This window comes from Apis florea, unplaced genomic scaffold (genome assembly GCF_048593485.1).
Source record: "Apis florea isolate Af1SG1 unplaced genomic scaffold, ASM4859348v1 contig_3193_pilon, whole genome shotgun sequence".
NCBI lineage: Eukaryota > Metazoa > Arthropoda > Insecta > Hymenoptera > Apidae > Apis > Apis florea.
The window spans coordinates 136,120-156,860 of NW_028256721.1; the positions used below are offsets into that span (position 1 = coordinate 136,120).

Sequence of the window (20,741 nt, forward strand, 5' to 3'; positions counted from 1 at the left end):
AAAGTATTCAATCTCATTCGATCGATTTATAGATGTACTTATCTATCATATAGTCACCATTACACACCGTATAACGGTATGAATATAGAAAGAATAATATTCCGCGCTATGACATCATTTACATTCGCCTCTAATACTTAACCACGCTGTAATACGCAATCAAGACGAGACAGAGAGGGATTGACGAGAGAGAGAGAGAGAGAGAGAGAGAGAGAGAGAGAGAGAGAGAGAGAGAAGAGACGAAGACGAAATCAAACGGTATACAATGCAATATCGTGAGCAGCATATTATATTAAAAACTTTTTAAGCTTGACAAATTGTCTGAGACTGTATCGTTGCATCCGCTTACTTTCGGTACTCATTTTTTACGATTTAGAGAAACGTACACATATATCTTATCAAAAGTCTCTGGGCATTTCGTTTTGTTAACAACCGCATACCCTAGTCTGACTTTTCTATTTTTCGTCTAAGCCACCGGACCCAGGGAAATTACACATTCCGCGTGGTTTCATCTGTTTTTCTTCTTCCCCGCGCCCCTAACCTCACTGTCTCTCCTTTTATACATACCTTCATCTCTTTCTTTTTTTCAGGAAAGCATGAAAACGCACGAGCAGATAGCCTTGGCCCATACCTTTGCCCGTGTGTCGGCCACCGTACCCACTGGTTACCCTGGAAACGGTATCGATTTCAACCCTCAGCTATGCAGTAGAAACCAGCGGCACACCATGGGGGTCTCTTCATCCCGAGTTTCGACAAGACAGCCCGTTTAAACTACCCGATTACACCAACCTCCATCTCTATTACCGTCTTACATTTCGTTTCGCGTACTTCACAAAATTCAGTTCTTCGAATGATGTTTGAGGTTAGGGGACACTGTGAAATTAACGGCGAAATTTGGAACTATTACGAATTACTTTTTTGATTCGATGATTTCCGCTTTTATAGGCGGAATTCTTTTAGCGTATTTACTTATGTTAATATAAAATCCTCTTTAATATACGAAAGATGTTTATGGAACAATATTATATTCAGTTGAAAAATAAATGCATTATACTGGTTGATACAGAGATCTAAATATCCCAACAATGAATACAAGATATTCTATATGTGTATATAAGCGCAAATTTAATTAGTTTTTTAAATTTAGGATAATTATTTAGAAAACAGGACAAATATTTAATAAAAATGAAAAGGTCATGTAAAAAGAATCTCGTATTTCGCAATGTGAAATTTTAATCTTAATAATAGCGCGAATTTAAAAATTAAACATAAAAAAAGCAAGAGTATCAATTAAAAATAATATACACGCGCTTTTCTTAAATTTTTTGTATGTTTATTATATAATTAAATTCCTTTTATTATAAACTATTATTTTACATAAAACGAAAAAATTGAATTAACATCGGTCGATCGATAAACGTAAAAATACCACAGAAGAGTTCATCTCTTCATGGTTTCTGTTCCTCGTGAACTTCATATAATCCGCAAACTTTATTAGCCGGTAAAGCTTTATCTAAAAGGGTAAACAAAATTTTATGCTTATAAAAGTTTAAAAAGTAGTAGTAGTTGCAGAAATATCAAGCTTTGTCGTGATTTTCAAATAAAACTTTGAAAATTATATAACGCTTTAAATATATAATACGTAAACGAATTAACATACCTATCATTTTTGGATAAGACAGATTAAGATTATTCATTATGTTCACAAATTCATTTAGTGATTTAGATAATCTGGGATTAAGAATCTTCTCCTCAGCCACGGTAGTTACCGTTCTGCCACAATAATCATGGGCTGGATATAACTTAAAATTTTGTGGCAACGTAAAGATTTTTGTATGAATTGATTTATACAAAATCTCCGACGATCCACCCTGTAATAAACAAAAATAATAAAGATTAATTTATTTTTAAATTATACTAAGAATTAATTAAATTTTAAATTATATTAGAAACATTATTAATAGATTGAGAAGTGATTAAGCATTCCGTTTATATTTATTTTTTATTCAAATTTAAATTTTTATATGGAAAAAATTTAATACAGCTTTCGAAAAGGACAGACAATCTATCTATTAGTCTAAAAAATTCATATTAAGAAATACAAATAAAATAAAATAAAAAGATTGAAATGAATAAAGATTTTAATTATAATAATTGCACAAGTTCCAATGATGAAGATAGAAGTTTGTTTGGGAAGACATTTCATAATTATCTTATCTTCTCTGTAATAATAGTATGTATATTTATTATTGGCAAGATTGGATGCATCTGTGAATACTTTAGCTTTTCACTTTAGTCATTCTATTTTTTTTATTAAAAAATATAATATTTTTATATAAATTTAAGAAATCAATAATTAATCAAATTCATTTAAAATAATTGGAATTTATAAATTAATGAAATGCAATTTAATCTAGAAAATTGCCGTTATATATTTTAATCTGTATTTTTGAAAATTTAATTAAATATCATCCACTGATATAATATAAATAAACCTGTAAAATGAAAAAATAATTCAAAAATATAATATTTTATTTAAATAAATATCAATGATGTGACACTTTTAAAATTATTAGTTTCTAAATAAATGATGCATAATACGTAGAAGTTATCACATACAATATTGAACATACATAATTTTACGTCAGCACTTTTCGTATGAAGTATCCATCATCGCCAGATTTTAAGATTGAACGCTCTCTACCATCCCTTGCGGTTCATAAATTAAATGTTCCGTAAAATACGATATTTAGAACGTTTTTAACGTTCTTCACGATTGCGTCAATGAAATATATCGAATATAAATATACATATAATAATTATAAAATGAAATCTATAAAAATATAATAGATAGATACAATATTAGTTTCGCAAATAAAACTTTTCTTCGAAATTATAGAATTCGAAGAAAAAAATTTTTTAAAATTTCTCTCTAAATTTTTTTTTTATTTACAATAATTTTTATTTTAAAATAATTTATGAAAAAATTAATTAAATAGAGTAAAGAATATTTCCATATATTTTTATATTTATTTTCAATAAAATCTTTGCAATATTTTTTTCAAGTTTAAATTTATTGTAAAAAAATCTTTTTATATACAAACCTGGAAATCTGTTCGTCCACATCCACGTATTAAAAGTGCATCGCCAGTAAATGCAATGCCTTGTTCGTAGCAGACATAAGTAACACAACCTATTAAAATATTAATTCATTGATTATAAGCTTACATGGTATTATACTGAAAAACAAATTCATTGAAAATTTGACGATTTAAAATGTAAAATATTAAAATACAAGATTTAATAAATATAAATGTAATGATACAAGTTTTATCGATCAGTTCCTGTTTTTTTTTACATCATTTCTGATGTAATTCAATATTTCGAATATGATAAAACCATGATAAAACTAAAGGTAAAAGTAAGAAAAACATAAATAAACACAAATAAAGTAAAAACAAACTCATAAATCACCAATATAAAATATCACATTGTTGCAGATGAAATATACAATAGTAGAATATTAGAAATAGCAATAATGCATCATGTTGTAACATTAATAAAATACAATAATGTTACCAAAATATCAAAATGAAGAAATATTTTATCTATATGTTAAAAACAAAAAAAAATATAATAAATTAATGATAATAAATAAATATATTGATTCAATAAAAAGATATCTATTTTTTCTAATAAATATTTATATCTTATATTATATATTTATTATTAAAAATGTAATAATATAATATCAGAAGCAAATTTTTCCTGTACTAATTTAATTAATATGCTTCAATATAGATAAAATAATTACCTATAATTAATTTAATTAATAAATTGATTATAAAACATTAATTTTATGAAATGATATTACACCTAATTATTATTTTCAATTATAAATTCATCATTAATTTATATTGTTTATTAATATTTCATTAATGTATCATTGTTATCGTTATATATATATTATATTATATATATATTATCATTATTATAATAAATCAAAAGGACGAGATATATTTATAAGCAACAATGTATGTACAACGTGTTAATATATTCATGTGACAGAAAGAGAGTGAGACCGTTCTGTCTCGTTCTCTATCCTCTTATTCAACGCGGGTCTAAATTGCTTACAACTTATAATAAATAAATTTCAATTGATATTTTTTACTAACCAGTTTTTATCTTTGTTTTAGGTTCTTAGAAAAGACTCTTCAAATTTGTTCCACGTATATATCAACACTCTGTATAAGACATTCTTAAACACACGAATAAGTACTTCTAATGTAATGAAAAAAAAAAAAAAAGAAAGAAAAAAATATCTGACCTTCGGTGTGTCCGGGTGTAGGAAGCACCTGTAAATTATGCCTGCCGAAGCATATTTGGTCATCCGGATTCAAGAGTATATCAGCCTTAGCGCCGCTGCTACGTGATATCATTGACTGGCAACCAGGTAACAAACACTTGAGCCTTCCTGTTCCGGTGATATGATCAGCGTGCATATGCGTATTTACTGCAAAAGGCATTTACCCATACGGGGAGAGGTTATCGGTCATCACAAATGCTTTTCATTGGCCGGTGGCCATCCTCCTCAAAACTCATTTTAATATTAAAATTTTACTCAGTGGAAGTTCGCTTCTCGCATTCAAAGCTTTTAGATATTTTCATTAATATATTCGTTAATAATACATAACGTAAATAAGAATAAGAGAGAATTATTTCGATTAAGTTTTTCAATTAAATCGTGACACGCGCTTTGCAAAATGAGGGAAGAAATGTTGCACATAATAAGAAAATATTTGTTTTTATGTAAAAACCTCGTTCAAAAGCATGAGGACAATTGAAAGATTTAATAATGTCACGTTTTCAAATTTTAAATATAATAAATGATTATTTATCTTTATATATATCTATATGTGTGTGAAATAAAATTATTATATAGTGGAATCTTAGACCTATCAAATTTTTCATCTAGGGTCTTTATTTGCTTGATTATAATAATATCTGAAAGAAGTTATGAAACAATTAATGAATTTCCTTAAACTTCATATTTTGTTTTTATCAACGAGTAAGTATATTTGTATTTTATAAATAATCCATAAAATATCTTACCTATGCTATGAATAATAAACATATTTTTTTCATTTATATATACATTCATCTTTTATCACTGTATTTGGAAATTTGGATAATAAACAAAGAAAACTCAGAAGCATATACGGCAGCAGACATATGAGACATCGCGCAATGAGGAAAATCAAGCCTGAAAAGCGGATTGGAGATGTAAAAATGAAATTATGTACAATGAAGATGCATCATAGATATATAAGCAACTAAATTAAATATTTAAATAATTTAATTATATTGATTAGAATATTTAAAGCATATTAAAATATATAAAAAAAAAAAATAATAATAAGCGATCATTCATAAGCACAATTTTCAAAGCAAAATATGATTGAGAATGGTGAATGTCGTCATACTTTTGAACAGAAGTGTTACATAACATAATGTTTTATACAATTAAGCTGTATTATGTTTTTAATTTTTACATTAATTTTTACATTCTTAGCTAGATGAATTTAAATGTATTGATTAAATTTTAAGTACATTCAGATAATTCTTCATAAAAAGAAATTTAAAATTTTGTATCTTTCTGTCAAAAAAATTTTCAAATCATATGCATTTTCATATATCATTTTTATACGTTCTAAGTGTTTTTTTTTTTTTTTATAAATTGATTTTATTTTATGATAAATGGATTTACATGTAACGAAATATATACATGTAAATAAAATAATACGATATTTTAACTTTATTAATAAAATATAGATATCACTGAGCACTTCATTATCACAACGACCCTGTTTTCATAACGGTTGTATTATGTTTATAAACAACGATTAATTAAATTAGCACTAATTCTCTCGTCCGATTAGAAAATTTAATTATCTGTAAGAGTAAAATTGAATTAAATTCCATGATAAATTCCGTTGATAATTACAAGATATTTACAAATTATTTAAATAAAGGTTATCATAATCGTTGGATCGAAGATCAATATGTTCGCCATGATCATCGTATCTTTTTGCTCGACGTGTATATAATATTATATTTTAATTTTCAATTATTAATTAATATATAAGAATAAATATTTGAACAATTCTTTGAATATTTTCTCAATATTTTATACTTTAAAATTTATTTGGAAGCGTGAAAAGGACTGTAAAGATAAAAAGTACTTATTATAACTCTATTAAACAAGTTAAAATATATTATAAGTTATTCAGTTTCTCGTTTAATCTAATCCCAATATGCGACTGCTTTTACACGAAAAATGGTAATGAATTCATGGAAAAATTCCATTAAATAAAACCATTGAATGCAATTGCGCTTTACAACTATGTCAAAACTTCAATATTCACAAAACAATTTAAAACAGGAAAACATAATATCATTTAATTTTCTTCTTTTAAGCTTTTCTTTTTACTTTAAATTCTTATCAATATACACATTGCTTCGCCCAATTACACGAAACGACTTGTATGTGTATAAACTACGCTTTGACTTTTTTCAATAAACCGATAGCCATATAATTAATGTTTTCAAGTGGACTTTTACGCTTTACTTCGAATGGAAGACTTCGAGTGGCAATTTGAACAATTAAGCGCACGATTTCCTTAATAATACTTGCACTTCATTAAATTATTGAATTATCGATGTGTTCGCGCTCAATAGACCCCAGTTAAGAAGTTTTAACCGACAAGAACGTTTTTGACCCTATTGTATGGGATGATATATCAACCCGTTACATTAAATCGGCATAGTCTCCAATTTCATCAAGCTCTTTAATTTATATTTCTTTTGTGTAATTAGATTGAAACAATTGATGATTAATTTAGTTGTTTGTTCAATGTAGTCAAAACGAATCCATTGATAATATATTTATGCGCATGGTTTTAACATTACAAATAAGATTTGATGCGATTTGCGCTTTTTTTTTTTTTTGCGTATACAAGATTAACTGAAAACCGTGATTAAGTTGAAAATAATTTAATCAATGTAGATAAATTAAAAATCACGATAAGATTAACATAGATTTTGGAAGATTATCAGAATAATCATTTTGGAAGAAATATAGCTTTAAAATATAAGATTGTTGGACTCGGTGGAAAATAGACCATATTTTACAATATTGTAAATTTACAGCAAAAGTTTTACAAAAAGTAATTTTTTAAAAAAAAAATGCAATATTGAATTGTAATTATTTGAATTGATAAATAATATAGATTCTGTTGGTACATGCTGTTATTAAAATGTTGTTTTATTAAAATTTATTAAAACAAACTTTAAGATATAGTATGCTTTTTTATAAAATAAAATGAAAATTTTGTTGAGAATTATTTAGTAACTAAGAAGAAATGTAGAGGTTGTAATGTTAAAAAACTTGTAAAGTTGAGATGTTTAATAAAAAATATATATTGTACTATAATATTATAAACTTACAAGAAAATTTTTAAGAAAAATAATTTTCTTAAGATATTATTTTATATATACAGTGTATATTTTAACTAATAATTTAATTTAATAAGATGATAAAAACTAATATTAAAGTTTCAAGAATTTGTGTTGTTTATCATTTTTTTATCACATCTTACATTAAATAAATTTAATTATTGATTTATTGCTTTTTATTTTGATATGAGACATTAAAATTTGAAATATAATAAATAAGAAAAAGAAAATAATATGAAATAATAATTGATATGATAATTGATATTTTGAAAATTATTATCTAATCTTCCTTTCATATATTTATTCATTTGTTTTGAATATAAAGAAATTTTTATTTATTGGAAATATTCTACATGTACTCCTTTTTCATCTCTCAATTGTAAATATTTTTCTTTATTAAACATATGAGAAATCATTTTTCATTAAAACGAAAACATGTGATTTATTTGATAATGTTTGATTAAATTTCAACTGATTAAATTTCATTACGATATTCTAATATTAGTATACATTCACACCAAATGAATGTAAATTCATATATCGACATAATTTAAAAGAGCATATCACAATGATTAATTAAAATGATAATATAATCATTTACATGGCCATCAAATTCAATTACTTCGAAAATATCACTTGTATCATTTTTGGATAAATGGTATATATATTGAAAATTAAAAATATATAATCTTGCGTTAGTATATCTTCATTTTTATAAACATTTAGATAATTATTATTTTCAAGAATAAAAATAAGTTTTATCTCAAACATGTATCGTAAGAACAGAATAATTTATGATAACAAAAATTTAAAAAGATTAAATTTTATTCTAGGCAAAAGTATATTCATCTTTGAATAATTTTCTTTTCTTTTCTTTTTGAAAATTTTTTTCGCTTGAAAAAATATATTCCATACATTCATTTTATTTTTTTAGGAAAAAAAATTATCCTATTTCCCACAAATTTCAAACAACAACGAATGAATGATTTCTGCGCAAATGTGATTATATTCTCAACTTACTAGCATATTTTAATGTTAATCCCAATTCCTCAATAATGGTTTTATCTCGTTCTGCCCATTCAATGACTGGATCAATTAAAATCGCTGTTTTATCGTTGATATCGGCCAACAGATAAGTGTATGTACAGGATGTGGGATCGAACATCTAAGAATTTTAATTAAAATTTGTTAAAAAAAAAAAAAGATCAAAAAGATTTTTATGAGTTTTATGCTATTAAGAAAAATATTGTTTATTAAATAAAATTAAATTAATTAATAATTATTAAACAATATGTTATTATTAAATTAATAAAATATAATTGTTCATAGTAATATATGTTTTGATAACATATTAAATTATTAAGAAATTATTACCAAAATACGTTAACTTTCTGTTTCTCACGACGAAATATTAAATATAATATTAACTGTTGGAATAATTCCAAAACAAGTTTAAACAATCTAATGTATTTGATAAATTATAATTGCAATTATATAGTTGAATATTTTATCTTATCTTTTTTTTTATATTAAAAAATATTCTAACTTTTCAATATTATTAAAAATATTGCTAATATCATAAAAATATTAATTATATACATATATTATTAATATCAAAATAAATTAATATAATAAATTTGATATAATGTATAATATTATCATTTAATATAACATGATTTATATAAATTATAAATTAATTGAATAGAAAAGAAAAAAATACGCAATTAATAAAAATTGATTTCTTGAAAATATTATTAAGTATTTATGTAATAAATCGCTAGATGTCACTATAATTGTGATAATGAAATACATGAACACAAATACATACACAAGTGTTGGAACGTTACTTGCGCAGTTATTGACTTACTTGACGAAACAAAAAGTCTTTTGAAAACGGGATTGGTTCTGTTAACGGTGCACATTTAACACAAGAATTCATAATAATTAAATTATTTTTAACAACTGAAAAGTTTAGGTATTGTTGACACAATTTCTTCAACATATTCAAAATATAAATGATTACGTTATTTATGCCGAAAATAACGTATCCTCACATCACAATCAATAACACTGTAAGAACTTGATGCTTGTTAATATTAAAATGATGTAACGATAAAAACAAAAATCATTTTCTTAATTATATTATCTTGATTAGATACTAAGTCTATCTTTTACTAATGTATATATAACATCGTATATAACATATGACATCATATATATGTGTATATATATATATATATATATATATACATGAAATGAAAAATGAATGCAGTATTTTCATGTATAAAAATAAAATTAAATTATAATTTATTTTTTGTTATATTATGTAACAATAAAAAATAATAAACTTTATAAATTTTATATCAAGATTATATTCATAAATAAATACTTAAATTCCATATAATTATAAATAAATGATAAATATAATTTAACCAAGATACATTTCTATGTATTAAAATTTTTTGGTCATTTCCTGTTAGTACAGCCATTTTGTAGTTTGCTTCTAGCACCATCTTTAACTATCTCTTTCCGGCTAGCTTTCGAAGAAAGGTATGTACTTTAATTAGTTTTTACGTTATTTTAGAATACTATTTTAAAAAAAAAGATAGTACAAATTATGATTCAAAATAGTTAATACAATTTATACAATATGTATACATATTTTTATGTGCACGATGATTCAATTCCGTTATATTTGTTATTCTAATACACGTGTATATGAGTGTACAATATTTGCAATATTAATCTTAAATTTATTTATAACTTTTCTTTCAGATGCCTTCCGTAACGCTTAAAGACGTTGACCAGCACAAATTCGTAAAAGCTTTTGCCGCGTTTTTGAAAAAGTGAGCAATTGTTTTTATAGTACCGAATACATAACCTTAAAAAGTGTTGTGAATAAATAACGAAATAACGATATATTCTCAATTTTTTTAAATATCTAACTATTTAATTTATTGGAAATTTTAGGACAGGTAAAATGCGAGTTCCAGAATGGGTAGATATTGTAAAATCTGCACGATTCAAGGAACTTGCTCCATATGATCCAGATTGGTACTATATTAGATGTGCTGCTTTAGTTCGTCATATTTATATTCGAAGTCCAATTGGTGTTGGAGCAGTAACAAAAATTTTTGGAGGACGCAAACGTAATGGTACTCATCCTAGCCATTTCTGTCGATCAGCAGGTGGTGTTGCTCGCAAAGCTCTTCAGAGCTTGGAACAACTTAAACTCATTGAAAAATCTCCAGTTGGTGGACGTAAACTTACCAGTCAAGGCCGTAGAGATTTAGATCGCATTGCTGCCCAAGTCAAAGCAAAAAGCAAAAAACAACTTAAGTTACAAGAAACTCTTGTTCTCTAATTTCTTTATTTCTATAATAAAAATTAAAAAATCGTACATTTATATTCAAATTTTATTTATTCTACTTCTATAAGTTAATTTTAGAAGTTTTAAATAATTTAGTGATAACAAATAACATAAATGTCACAAAACAATGTGCTATTTTTTTAATTGTTTATAAATTATCATAATTGACAAAAATTTTTAATTATAAATAGATAAAGTAATATTATAAATATAAATTTATAATTGTGTATTTTATATCTAAATGTATCTATTAATCTAAATATAAGTAAATATGCATACATATTGCGATATTCATAAACAAAAATATGAATTGCAATAAAATCGTAAGATAGCAGCACTGTCGAATTTGATGCGAATGACTTTCTATATAATCGTAAATTTAATGGTGAAGGTATAAGTGTATACAGCGCCGCCTCAGTAAAACTTTGACCGTGAACGAAAACGTTTCGGCACCGATCAGGTTGATTTTAGATCGAGTGACGAATAGGTGTAAAGAGATTTTTATAGGACGCAGCCGCGTACGCGCGTAAAAGTGTGTATGCAGCGTGAGCCGCGCGAAGATAGAAAAGATGCGAAATATGTTTCCTCGCGGCCACTGCGGGAAACTTCGAGCGACCAAAATGTTAAAGAAATAATCGTGTCGCGCAAGTGTCTCTCGCTGGTAGAGAAGACAGATCGTGTGCTTGAAGTTTCTTTCTCTCTCTTTCTCTTTTCAACCCCCTTCCTTCTCTTTCTCTTTGTGTCCTTCCCCCCTCCCGTCGACGCTCCTCTCTGGGTCCGTTCGTCGCACCGGGACGACGTTTACCGTGCGTCACGGGAAACGGCATTGGGAGGAGACAGAAGGTGACAGCCCTCCCACGGAATTTATGGTGCACACGGGAGAAACGGTGAAGTGAGTAGTGTTAGAGTGAAGTGAGTGTAACGGCACTAAGTGCTAGACCGGTGAAAAAATTTTTGGGGGTCTCCATCATTCCGGCCAATATAGGTGGAAAGAGAGAAAAAATGCCGGGCCTAATCGCCGTAAGCGAGTTCGTCGAGGAGACGAGGGAGGATTATAATTCACCCACCACGTCTACCTTCGTCTCGCGGATGCCACAATGCAGACAGACAATCACATCTCTCGAGGAGGTAAATCTTTTTTGCATGATTTTTGAACGAATCGAACCGAATTTTCTTTTACTTCGCATCTCCAAACGTAACCTTACAGAAGTTCTGATCGGTGGTCGAGCGCGTGTTTCAATGCGTGGGCGTTTCACAATCGCTTCATAGATATGTTTTATATATCTATGATATAAATGTGATTGATGTAATGATTTTTTGATATAATACGCCTTACATTACAATTCTTACGGAACTCTTCAATAGTGCATGCAACTTTTATTGTAATTTCTTTGCCTTGCATATCTATCAGTTTCCACATATTGATGATGTAAATATCGCTTACAGTCGATTCGCAATTTCCAGTTTAGGTAACGTACGCAGACATGCCGTCATTATTGAATTTCATCCGCGTAAGGTTAGAAGAAAATAGTGATTTAAAAGGAATTTTTAATCGTACACGCATTATATCGTTCAGATTGCCGGAAACAAGAAGTGTTTATTATTTTCTCGACCAATATATATACAGGTTTACTGATCGATGACAGTGTATTTTCGCAGTATTGCGTCCATCCATTTCTTATGACTAAACGTTACGTATTTTGAATCGGATTAATTGGTAGAATAACGAAAGCGCGTTAGAATTTATAAAATGAAAATATATATTAACATAATAATTATATTAACAATCTTCAAATATCATACTATTTTTTAATTTATTTCATTGTATTTAAAAAGATTATTTATTATAATCTTTTTATATATAAATATCATATTGTTTATAATACATGAAAATATAAACTATTCATATATTACAATTTATAAATAGATACATAAAATATTTTTTCTTAAATAACAATCTTTCTTTTTTACAATAGAATTTTTTTTTAAAGAATTTAGATTTTATATATTTTTTTTTTTTTTTTTAATATATTAAAATTCAGATATCATGAAAAACTACATATTTTGTATATAATATTTGTAAAAAAAAAAAAAAAGTTTCATACTTTACAGCTTTTTTATTTGATAATTACATTTTAAACATTTCGATACATTTAATTATAATTTCTTCAATATAATAAAGAAATTCTTCATGTATTTAAAAATTATAATAAATCTTTTATTTCAAATTCTTTTATATACAAATTCAAAAATAGGGCGGTGTTCAAATATATTCCTAAATATATTTCGTTAGAAAAAAAAATTTTTTTATGCGATTCATGAAGATGCAAATAATAGAACTTTTGTAATAAGAAATCGTAATGTGCCAACGTAATTATCGGTGAGGAATGTTGTTGCGAGAATCTTGTAATTTAAAAGCCACCATAATTCTTGCGGTTTGCGCTATTTAGCAAAAGTAACGTATATTAGCTTGAACTATGGCATCCGTTTCCAAGTTATCCGAGGTCATGAAAATTTTCACCGATGGCTGTTCGAATCGAAGCGCTTATGCAGTTCCACGCATAGACGTTATCGACATATTCTTTCGATTGCCCACCATGTTTGTTTATAGCTTAAGTTTTTTTCACGCGTTTTAAGAATTATTTTATTATAAAAAATATTTTATTTTAATTTATATATAGAAAATACATGAAAATTGCTTTATTAATATTTACAAATATAATTATAATATATTTAAAATCAATAGTAAAATGCTATAATTTTTAATGTCAATGGTTTACGATAAGATTTCGTTTTTTTTTTTTTTTTTTTTTTTTACATTCAGTATAAATTATTTTTAAACATTTATGATAATTTATTGTATAATTACAAGATTATATTAATTCTAAAGATAAAAAAAATTTTTTCATTTTTATATTTTCCTAGCATTGAATATTATTGAATTGTAGGTTACGGAATTTATTTCGATAAATATTTTTTTACAATATAAAAGAAATTATAACTATGTTAATGTAAAAATAGATATTCGTAATTTTATTGTAAAAATTACAATAAATTTAGATTATTTTATTCAAAATATCGTGTATAATGAAAATTTTTCCAAATATTTTTTGAAAATATTTAATTTTTAATAAGATATGTTACTCTATTTTAAAACAATTTTTTATTTGAGACATGAGATCTGAATTTTTTTTATTAAAAAACTGGGTCGTTGTATATTAATGTGAGCATATTACATGTATTTAGATTAGATTACGCGTGAGGTTTAATTACAATCAATAAACACTGATAATGCAAACTTTATCATTGCAACACCTCTCCTTTGCATATTATCAAAACGTGGGCGTATTTTGTAATAAGTGTAGATATGAAACTTGGCGCGGAAAGTGTGCCGCACAGTCGGAAGTGGAATTTATGCATGGAATTACTAAACTCGAAGTTTCTTTTTACAAAAGAACACTAGATTGGTGTTAAAGCCAATAGCGTAAAATATTCATTCAATAAAATATTTGATAAATATTAAAAATTATAACAAAGTATTACATTAAATAACAGTTATTTATAAAATACAAAAATAATTATAAATATATAAATATATGTATTATATCGAATTGAAAAACATAAAAAAATAAAAAATTATAAATCAATTAAATATTGTAAGTATTATCATATCAAGTATATTCATATTATATGTGTGTGTGTGTAAGAAACTAATGCAAAAAACTTTGTTCACTTGTTTATTTATTATTAATCGAGTGAATAATTACTTTTGCAAAGTTTATTAAAATTATTACAGATATAAAATTTCTTTTGCTGATAAAAAAAATAATATTATAATTAGTTTCTATTAATGTTTTTTATTACATTTTCTATTATATTCTTGAAATGAGAAATAAATAATTGATATAATTAACAATTTGTTTAAAAAAAAACAATATTGTGATAAAGAAATGCAATAGATGATATAATATAAATAATATATAGATTAATAAAATACAGCTTTAAAGAATGTAAAGAATGCATTAGAAAAAATGCACGTACTTTTATTTTCCAAAATATCTTTATATCAGATTTTATATTTCATTTGTAATGATATAAAAATACGTGATTCGATTGTGATTTAATATTATATCATCTATATCTATTGGAATTTTTATTTAATTTAATTATTTATTTTCGTTATTAAATTCATATCAAATATTTCGCATTGGTTTCAAAAATGTCAATTTTTGTTTTACAACAGTTTTTCGAATTTTATAATTAAATTAGTTTCTGTCGTAAATAAACGATTAAACAAAGTATATTTATTTCAAATAAATGGAAAAATTTTCATTAATATCAATTAAGACATACAATATTTGATAAATATTTTTTATCAATATTTCTTAATCATTTTATAATACTTATAATTCTCCGTTATAATATTCTTTTAAACAATCACTGTATTGTTCTTATGTATAAATATTTAACAACACTTGCAAGAAAAATTATTAGTTTTGATAACAGTTTATGCCAATCACATGGAGCGAATGGAAAATCATACAAATTGATACGAGAGGAAACACATTAAGCAGATCTTTTTTAGAAACTTCGTATATTTTTTTTTACAATATTTTATTTTTCTTCTTCTAAGGATAGGGTAATATTTTTGTCGTTTATTTAATCGACTTGATTTATGGAACGCCATAATAGTAATGATGCTAATAGAATAAGTATTCTTCATGGCGATAATAATGAAGGTAAGAACGGTGCTTAAAGTAATTAGGGAATTATTTATTCGAATGATTTTAATGCAATAATCAATACCCTTTCGATATTCTAAAATATGTTATTTGTAAAGAAGACAATCGTAAATTATTGGCAAAGTTATAATAACTATGAAATAAATTTCAAATAAAATTTTCGATAAACGTAAAATTGCAATTTATATATTTTTTTTTTTTTACATTTTAAAAATTTTATAGTTCAAGTAGCATTCCATTTTAATCTTCAATCGAATCAGAAACAGAATCTCGATTGGAAAATTTCCATAATATGTGTAAAATATGCATATGTTAAATTTTTTAATATAATTTTTTAATAAGTTTCTATTCTTTTCCTTTTTCAAGATTTTATAAATTATTATTTTCTAAATTTATTATTAATTTTACGAGTATTTAATATTCTATTAGATAATTTAAAAAAATCGATTTTTAATTTAATTTGTACTTAAGTCATCTTAAGTATAAAACGGAGAAATGGAGATTTATAAATAGCATGAACATGAAACGATAAATTATCACAATTGGTCGTAAAATGCAACATTATTATCATGGCAATAAATAATGTTCCTTCGATGTATATTTATTATATTCGATGAATCAATAGTAAATACAATGAGCAGAATCTGTTTGCTTTCTTTAACTTATGTAAAAATATTATTTCGAAATATGTATCATAAGAGAATAATAAAAAGTTTAAGTGGTATAAGTTCTGAAAATGAATTTATACCAATGTAAATTTAAATAACATAAATTTCACAAATCTATAAAATTTCAAATTCAAAATAAATATTGCAATACAGCAGGAATTCATAGACATTTCTTCAAGCACAAACTTTTCAAGTTATTTTAAAACAATATTATCGTTCAAAAATATTTCCACATGGATGGAAATTCGATTTTCATTGCTTTCCAATGGAGTGCACGAAGTAAAGGAAAAATCTTCGAGAAAATAACGCGTGTATGTGTGTATGTGTGTGTGCGTGTTACTTTTGCCTTGAAAGTCGATACCTGTACACTTATACCAAGTTACTTTTACGATGCAATTCAAGACTTGGTGCTTTCTTGCAAATTATACTCGACCACTTCCTTCTGCTTTGATGCGCCACCAGCTTCCGGGTCAGTTCGTTTTCTCCTGCTTCTCCTTAACGATCTGGAGGACTTCCCACAGGCTGCGTGTGATCATCAAAGCAATCTGTTTCTCGAGTAATTTTTTCTTAACATAAAAATGGAAATAGATTTACTTCTTGAAGAATTTTTCTTCAAAATCGAGATGGTTTATTTTATTTTGAGATTTTAAGATTTAAAGAAATGTGGAATTTTAATGGTAGAGAAAGAAGCAAGAGATTCTTCAGTTTTATGTTTTTTAAAAATTTAATATATATTTTGAACTTGCATATTTGAAAAATATATATTTACAAAAATTATTAATAATGGAATAAGGATAAGAGACTTTGATTCAATTGTGCAATTTATTTAAAATCCTTAGTTATCTAATCATAAAAAATATATAATTTTTATCTTCGTGCCTATATAAGAAATTCAATCTATTTAAATCTCTAATCAAGCAACATCGGTATACCAATAAGAAGTCCTCCAGTGCAATAAGCATTAAATGGTCACCTTCAACGTATGCACATTCGACTTGAATCACATAATCTTATGTCTGTCTACTATAAAAAGTGACAATAAAAGAGCTGATCTCACTGTGTAGCCTATTCATACCGGTTTTTTCTTTTCAATCATTTTTGTGAATATGAAATATGAAAAATAACACGGATGAAAATTTAATTTAATATATTAATGTGAGTAAATGAAAAATTATATTGCATATGAAAATCTCAAGGATATACAAATATGTAGATTCAGAATAACAATGAAAACTATTTATTGTACATTTTTATTTTAATTAATTTAATTTAATCAATTTTTACTAATCAAATGCATAATTAAAAATAAAATGAAAAAGAATAAAAAGTTATATGACAATGGCACAATAGATATCTTTGATGAAATAAAATGAATGATGTAAGCAGTGCAGTTTTATAGTACAATAATACAATATAACTGATCTGTTATCAGTAATTATAATAAAACATTTCACAACGAGTATTTCTTTGACATCGTCATTTTTAATTCCAACTTCGTTTCAAAGACAGATACGATCATTTACAAAAATTTTCATTCATTCAAAATACTTCTTCTTTATCTTCAATTCAATATTTCAAAAAGAATTCACAATACCTTGTAAGCTTTTTCTGCTAGAAGAACATTTTACCTTCGTTTAGATTAAACTTTATCCGAGAAAATATGAAATAGAAGCATTTCTAAATCTGGCTTCTATCAAGTTTCAAATCCATCCTAACAATTTTTATTTCTAATCGCGTGACACACCTCTCGCGATTCATCCCTCGTTCTATATATCAACACTAGAACAACGGCCTTATAGCATCTAACTATTTATTATACATAATATAAATAATTGCGATTAAAAATAAGTAGATATACAATATAATTACATTTCTAATTCTATTTCTCAATAAATTACAATATTAATTTCGTCAAAAAATATTCTCAACATCAATCAAAAAACATGAAATCCGCCATTTTAATTTCTCTCGTCTCGATATAAAAAGAGTCTCACAATAACCATAAACTTCAAAAAGACCCCTCTCCTTCGAAAAAAGCCGTTCAAAAAAAAAAAATATGATCTCGTAGTTCGTACGAGATCGAAAGAGTTGAACACTCTTCCTCCGTCACGGAACTCGCCTAACCCAGTATCATCGTCTTCTTCGTTTACTCTTGACCCTGAACGAGCTGTGTAAGTCACCCACTTTCCCGCTTTAGCGGCGCGACTTACGACACAAGCGCGCGCGCGATCAAAATTTACGTTCCACGCGGCTATTTTCAACTCGCCGCGACCGCAGTCTATTCTCGTTTGCGACGTGCTACGGAAGGAAGCGACGATCTTCCGTCCCTATTCCGCCGGCTCATTCTTCCAACGTTTCTTGCCGACCGCTGTTTTCGCGCTCGATTTCGTAATCCTCGATCTCCTCGATGCCGGGGAACGTCGTCGGCGACGAGAAGTCGGGCAGCACGATGACGACTTTCATCGCGACGGTGAAACGCCTCTTCGATTTTCCCTATCTAGGTAAATTGCGAGAATTCGATTATTATCTCGATATTCGATCGAAAGGGAATTGCAATTTCAGAAACAAACGTTCTTTGTCACCAAGGAAAAGTTAAATATTTTAATTTTAAATTAGGATTCTAAGGGATATGATATAATTCGATTTTCAAAATTGAATGTTCGAAAGTTTCGTATAATTTTTTTTTTTTTTTTATGTTAATCGATTTATTAAATTTTCGAAAGTATTATATGATATGATTTAAGCATTTTGGATATGTAGTAATGGTTGGTTAAGTGTCACGTGATTAGAATTGGAAAGTGTCAGTTGTGTGAGGAGGTAGATATTCTAAGAATTGTTGGCAGCTTCTTTTTTTTCTATGTCGTTCGCTTCAGCGACCGGTTCGTTGAAAATGTGAAAGGAAAAAAAAGTATTTCTTGCGAGTGAGATAGGGAAAAGTTCGTTTTTTCCTATAAGACATTAGGATTGTTGATTTATTGCGTAAGAGTCTGCTTGTAGGTTATGTATGCTTTTCATGGGTTATTGTGCATAAAAATTTAAAAAAATTAGCAATGCGATGGCGCGTAATTTAAATATCAGTTCAATCGTGTGTCTGTGTTTCACAAGTTGCATGATTGTGTTTTATTATTATACCGTTAGATTGCCATTAAGAGATTTATTTATAATGATTGGTAGTAATTTTCTATCTCTCTCTTTCTCATATATAAGATGTAAAAAGGCGCAATAATTGTCCTTGTGTTCTATATCAATATATGTGTATATAATAAAATCTATTATACATATTAAGTATTTCATTATATTGATTATAGTATCACAAATAAAAAAAAAAAATTTGTGCACGTGATCTTAATTCAATAATTAGAGATTGTAATATTGAAATAAAATTATTCCACCTTTATCTACGTACAATTTCGCAATTAAATTTCGCATTTTAACACAAATAAATAGATGAATTTAAAAATCTTCGAACAGTGTGAAATGCATAGTCTATACTGTATCGCAAACGTGGAGATTGTAATGCAATAAATTAAACCCACGCTGATTCGAAAGAACGTCAGTATTAAGGAGGACTCTCGTGAGTCACTCGTGCAATTTGAAGTTGCTAATAATAACACATTGATACAGATAGCGATAAAATTAAAATTAAAATTTTCATTCCGTATAAAAGAAGAGGATAATAATTCGACGTTCCACTATAATAAATAACTTACTCCCCAATTTTTTAAAACATTAATAAACCTTTTTATCTTAATCGTCGATTTAAAATTGACCTTCGTCTCTATTATAATATTTTATTTCGAGTTCCGACACGTATCCATTTATTTCTAGAATTTCCATATTTTCAAAAGATAAGAAATATTTCACGATAGTCTTAGAGCCAATAGAATTTCCTCCTTTCCCATCCACGTTTTAAATTATTACCGCCGCGCAAACATATTCTCAACTCTGGAAAGCCAAGTTTCATTATAAATGAAGCTAGGAACTGTCTCGAGAATAAGCTTCTCGGTATCTAAAAACGGAAATTCAATACTTCTCGTGGATAACCACGAGCAACGATTAAAAATGAGCTTTCCAGTAAAGGCGAACCCACGGAGAATGGAATGTTAATTCCATTCTCAGTTGAATCCTGCATATGCTCATATAATTATCGTTATTATGCCTTTGATTTAGTAAAACCAACCACATTGGAATCACATTCCAATCGTGTTTCCGTTTCAAAATGATGCGATATTTAAATTATCGCATTAATTTGAACGTTCTTTCTGGTTCAAGGGGAAAGAAATCGAATCGAATTTTTCAAATTAATGTTTTATGATTAAAAAAAAAAAGAAAAAGAAGAAGAAGAACGTATAACGTATAAAGCATTTGAAATATCTGATTCGTGAAAATGAAATATCGAACTAATTAAACTTTAATGAAAAAGTTGTTTCCATAAATAATTTTTTA

The 20,741-nt window shown here is 26.4% G+C and overlaps 3 protein-coding genes and 1 long non-coding RNA gene across 15 annotated transcripts in view; 3 read left to right on the forward strand and 1 right to left on the reverse strand.

The window, feature by feature from the left end:
* Window positions 1–84: 84 nt before the first annotated feature.
* Window positions 85–1,061, forward strand: LOC147657296 (uncharacterized). 2 transcript variants are annotated; one of them, XR_015292673.1, is made up of 2 exons: window positions 85–258; window positions 591–1,061. It is a non-coding gene; the product is annotated as an uncharacterized LOC147657296 (long non-coding RNA). The 2 variants fall into 2 exon arrangements; XR_015292672.1 differs by having other exon boundaries at window positions 214–354.
* A 250-nt stretch (window positions 1,062–1,311) lies between these two features.
* Window positions 1,312–9,724, reverse strand: LOC100871762 (persulfide dioxygenase ETHE1, mitochondrial). The gene is made up of 6 exons (XM_031915103.2): window positions 9,383–9,724; window positions 8,536–8,680; window positions 4,328–4,513; window positions 3,105–3,193; window positions 1,661–1,871; window positions 1,312–1,513 (listed from the first exon to the last, which is right to left on the reverse strand). The coding sequence occupies exons 1-6, from the start codon at window positions 9,515–9,517 to the stop codon at window positions 1,449–1,451; spliced, it is 831 nt and encodes a 276-aa protein (XP_031770963.1). The 5' UTR covers window positions 9,518–9,724; the 3' UTR covers window positions 1,312–1,448.
* On the forward strand, window positions 9,332–10,921 carry LOC100872000 (small ribosomal subunit protein eS19). 2 transcript variants are annotated; one of them, XM_003691582.4, is made up of 4 exons: window positions 9,332–9,587; window positions 9,996–10,065; window positions 10,291–10,361; window positions 10,486–10,921. In XM_003691582.4, exons 3-4 carry the CDS (start codon window positions 10,291–10,293, stop codon window positions 10,877–10,879), a joined length of 465 nt encoding a protein of 154 aa, XP_003691630.1. In that variant the 5' UTR covers window positions 9,332–9,587; window positions 9,996–10,065; the 3' UTR covers window positions 10,880–10,921. The 2 variants fall into 2 exon arrangements, with proteins under 2 accessions (XP_003691630.1, XP_086766634.1); XM_086910508.1 differs by having other exon boundaries at window positions 10,012–10,065.
* A 380-nt stretch (window positions 10,922–11,301) lies between these two features.
* Window positions 11,302–20,741, forward strand: part of Asap (ArfGAP domain of ASAP) — a 33,520-nt gene continuing 24,080 nt past the window's right edge. For 8 of the 10 annotated variants that reach the window (XM_086910485.1, XM_086910489.1, XM_086910480.1 and 5 more), the window contains exon 1: window positions 18,599–18,796. In XM_086910485.1, the coding sequence (XP_086766611.1) occupies window positions 18,703–18,796 (94 nt within the window). In that variant the 5' untranslated portion in view covers window positions 18,599–18,702. Of the gene's footprint in view, window positions 12,014–18,598; window positions 18,797–20,741 lie in introns of those variants that run through there. The other 2 variants (XM_086910483.1, XM_086910488.1) reach the window with 1 other exon arrangement.

Coding starts and splice junctions, on each gene's coding strand:
- LOC100872000 (XM_086910508.1), top strand. CDS start 9,531: ATGATTACGTTATTTATGCCGAAAATAACGTATCCTCACATCACAATC. Junction 9,588..10,011: donor ACATCACAATCAATAACACT/GTAAGAACTTGA, acceptor GCCATTTTGTAG/TTTGCTTCTAGCACCATCTT. Junction 10,362..10,485: donor TTTGCCGCGTTTTTGAAAAA/GTGAGCAATTGT, acceptor TGGAAATTTTAG/GACAGGTAAAATGCGAGTTC.
- LOC100871762 (XM_031915103.2), bottom strand. CDS start 9,517: ATGTTGAAGAAATTGTGTCAACAATACCTAAACTTTTCAGTTGTTAAA. Junction 3,194..4,327: donor TACACCCGGACACACCGAAG/GTCAGATATTTT, acceptor ATATTTTAATAG/GTTGTGTTACTTATGTCTGC. Junction 1,872..3,104: donor GTGGACGAACAGATTTCCAG/GTTTGTATATAA, acceptor TGTTTATTACAG/GGTGGATCGTCGGAGATTTT.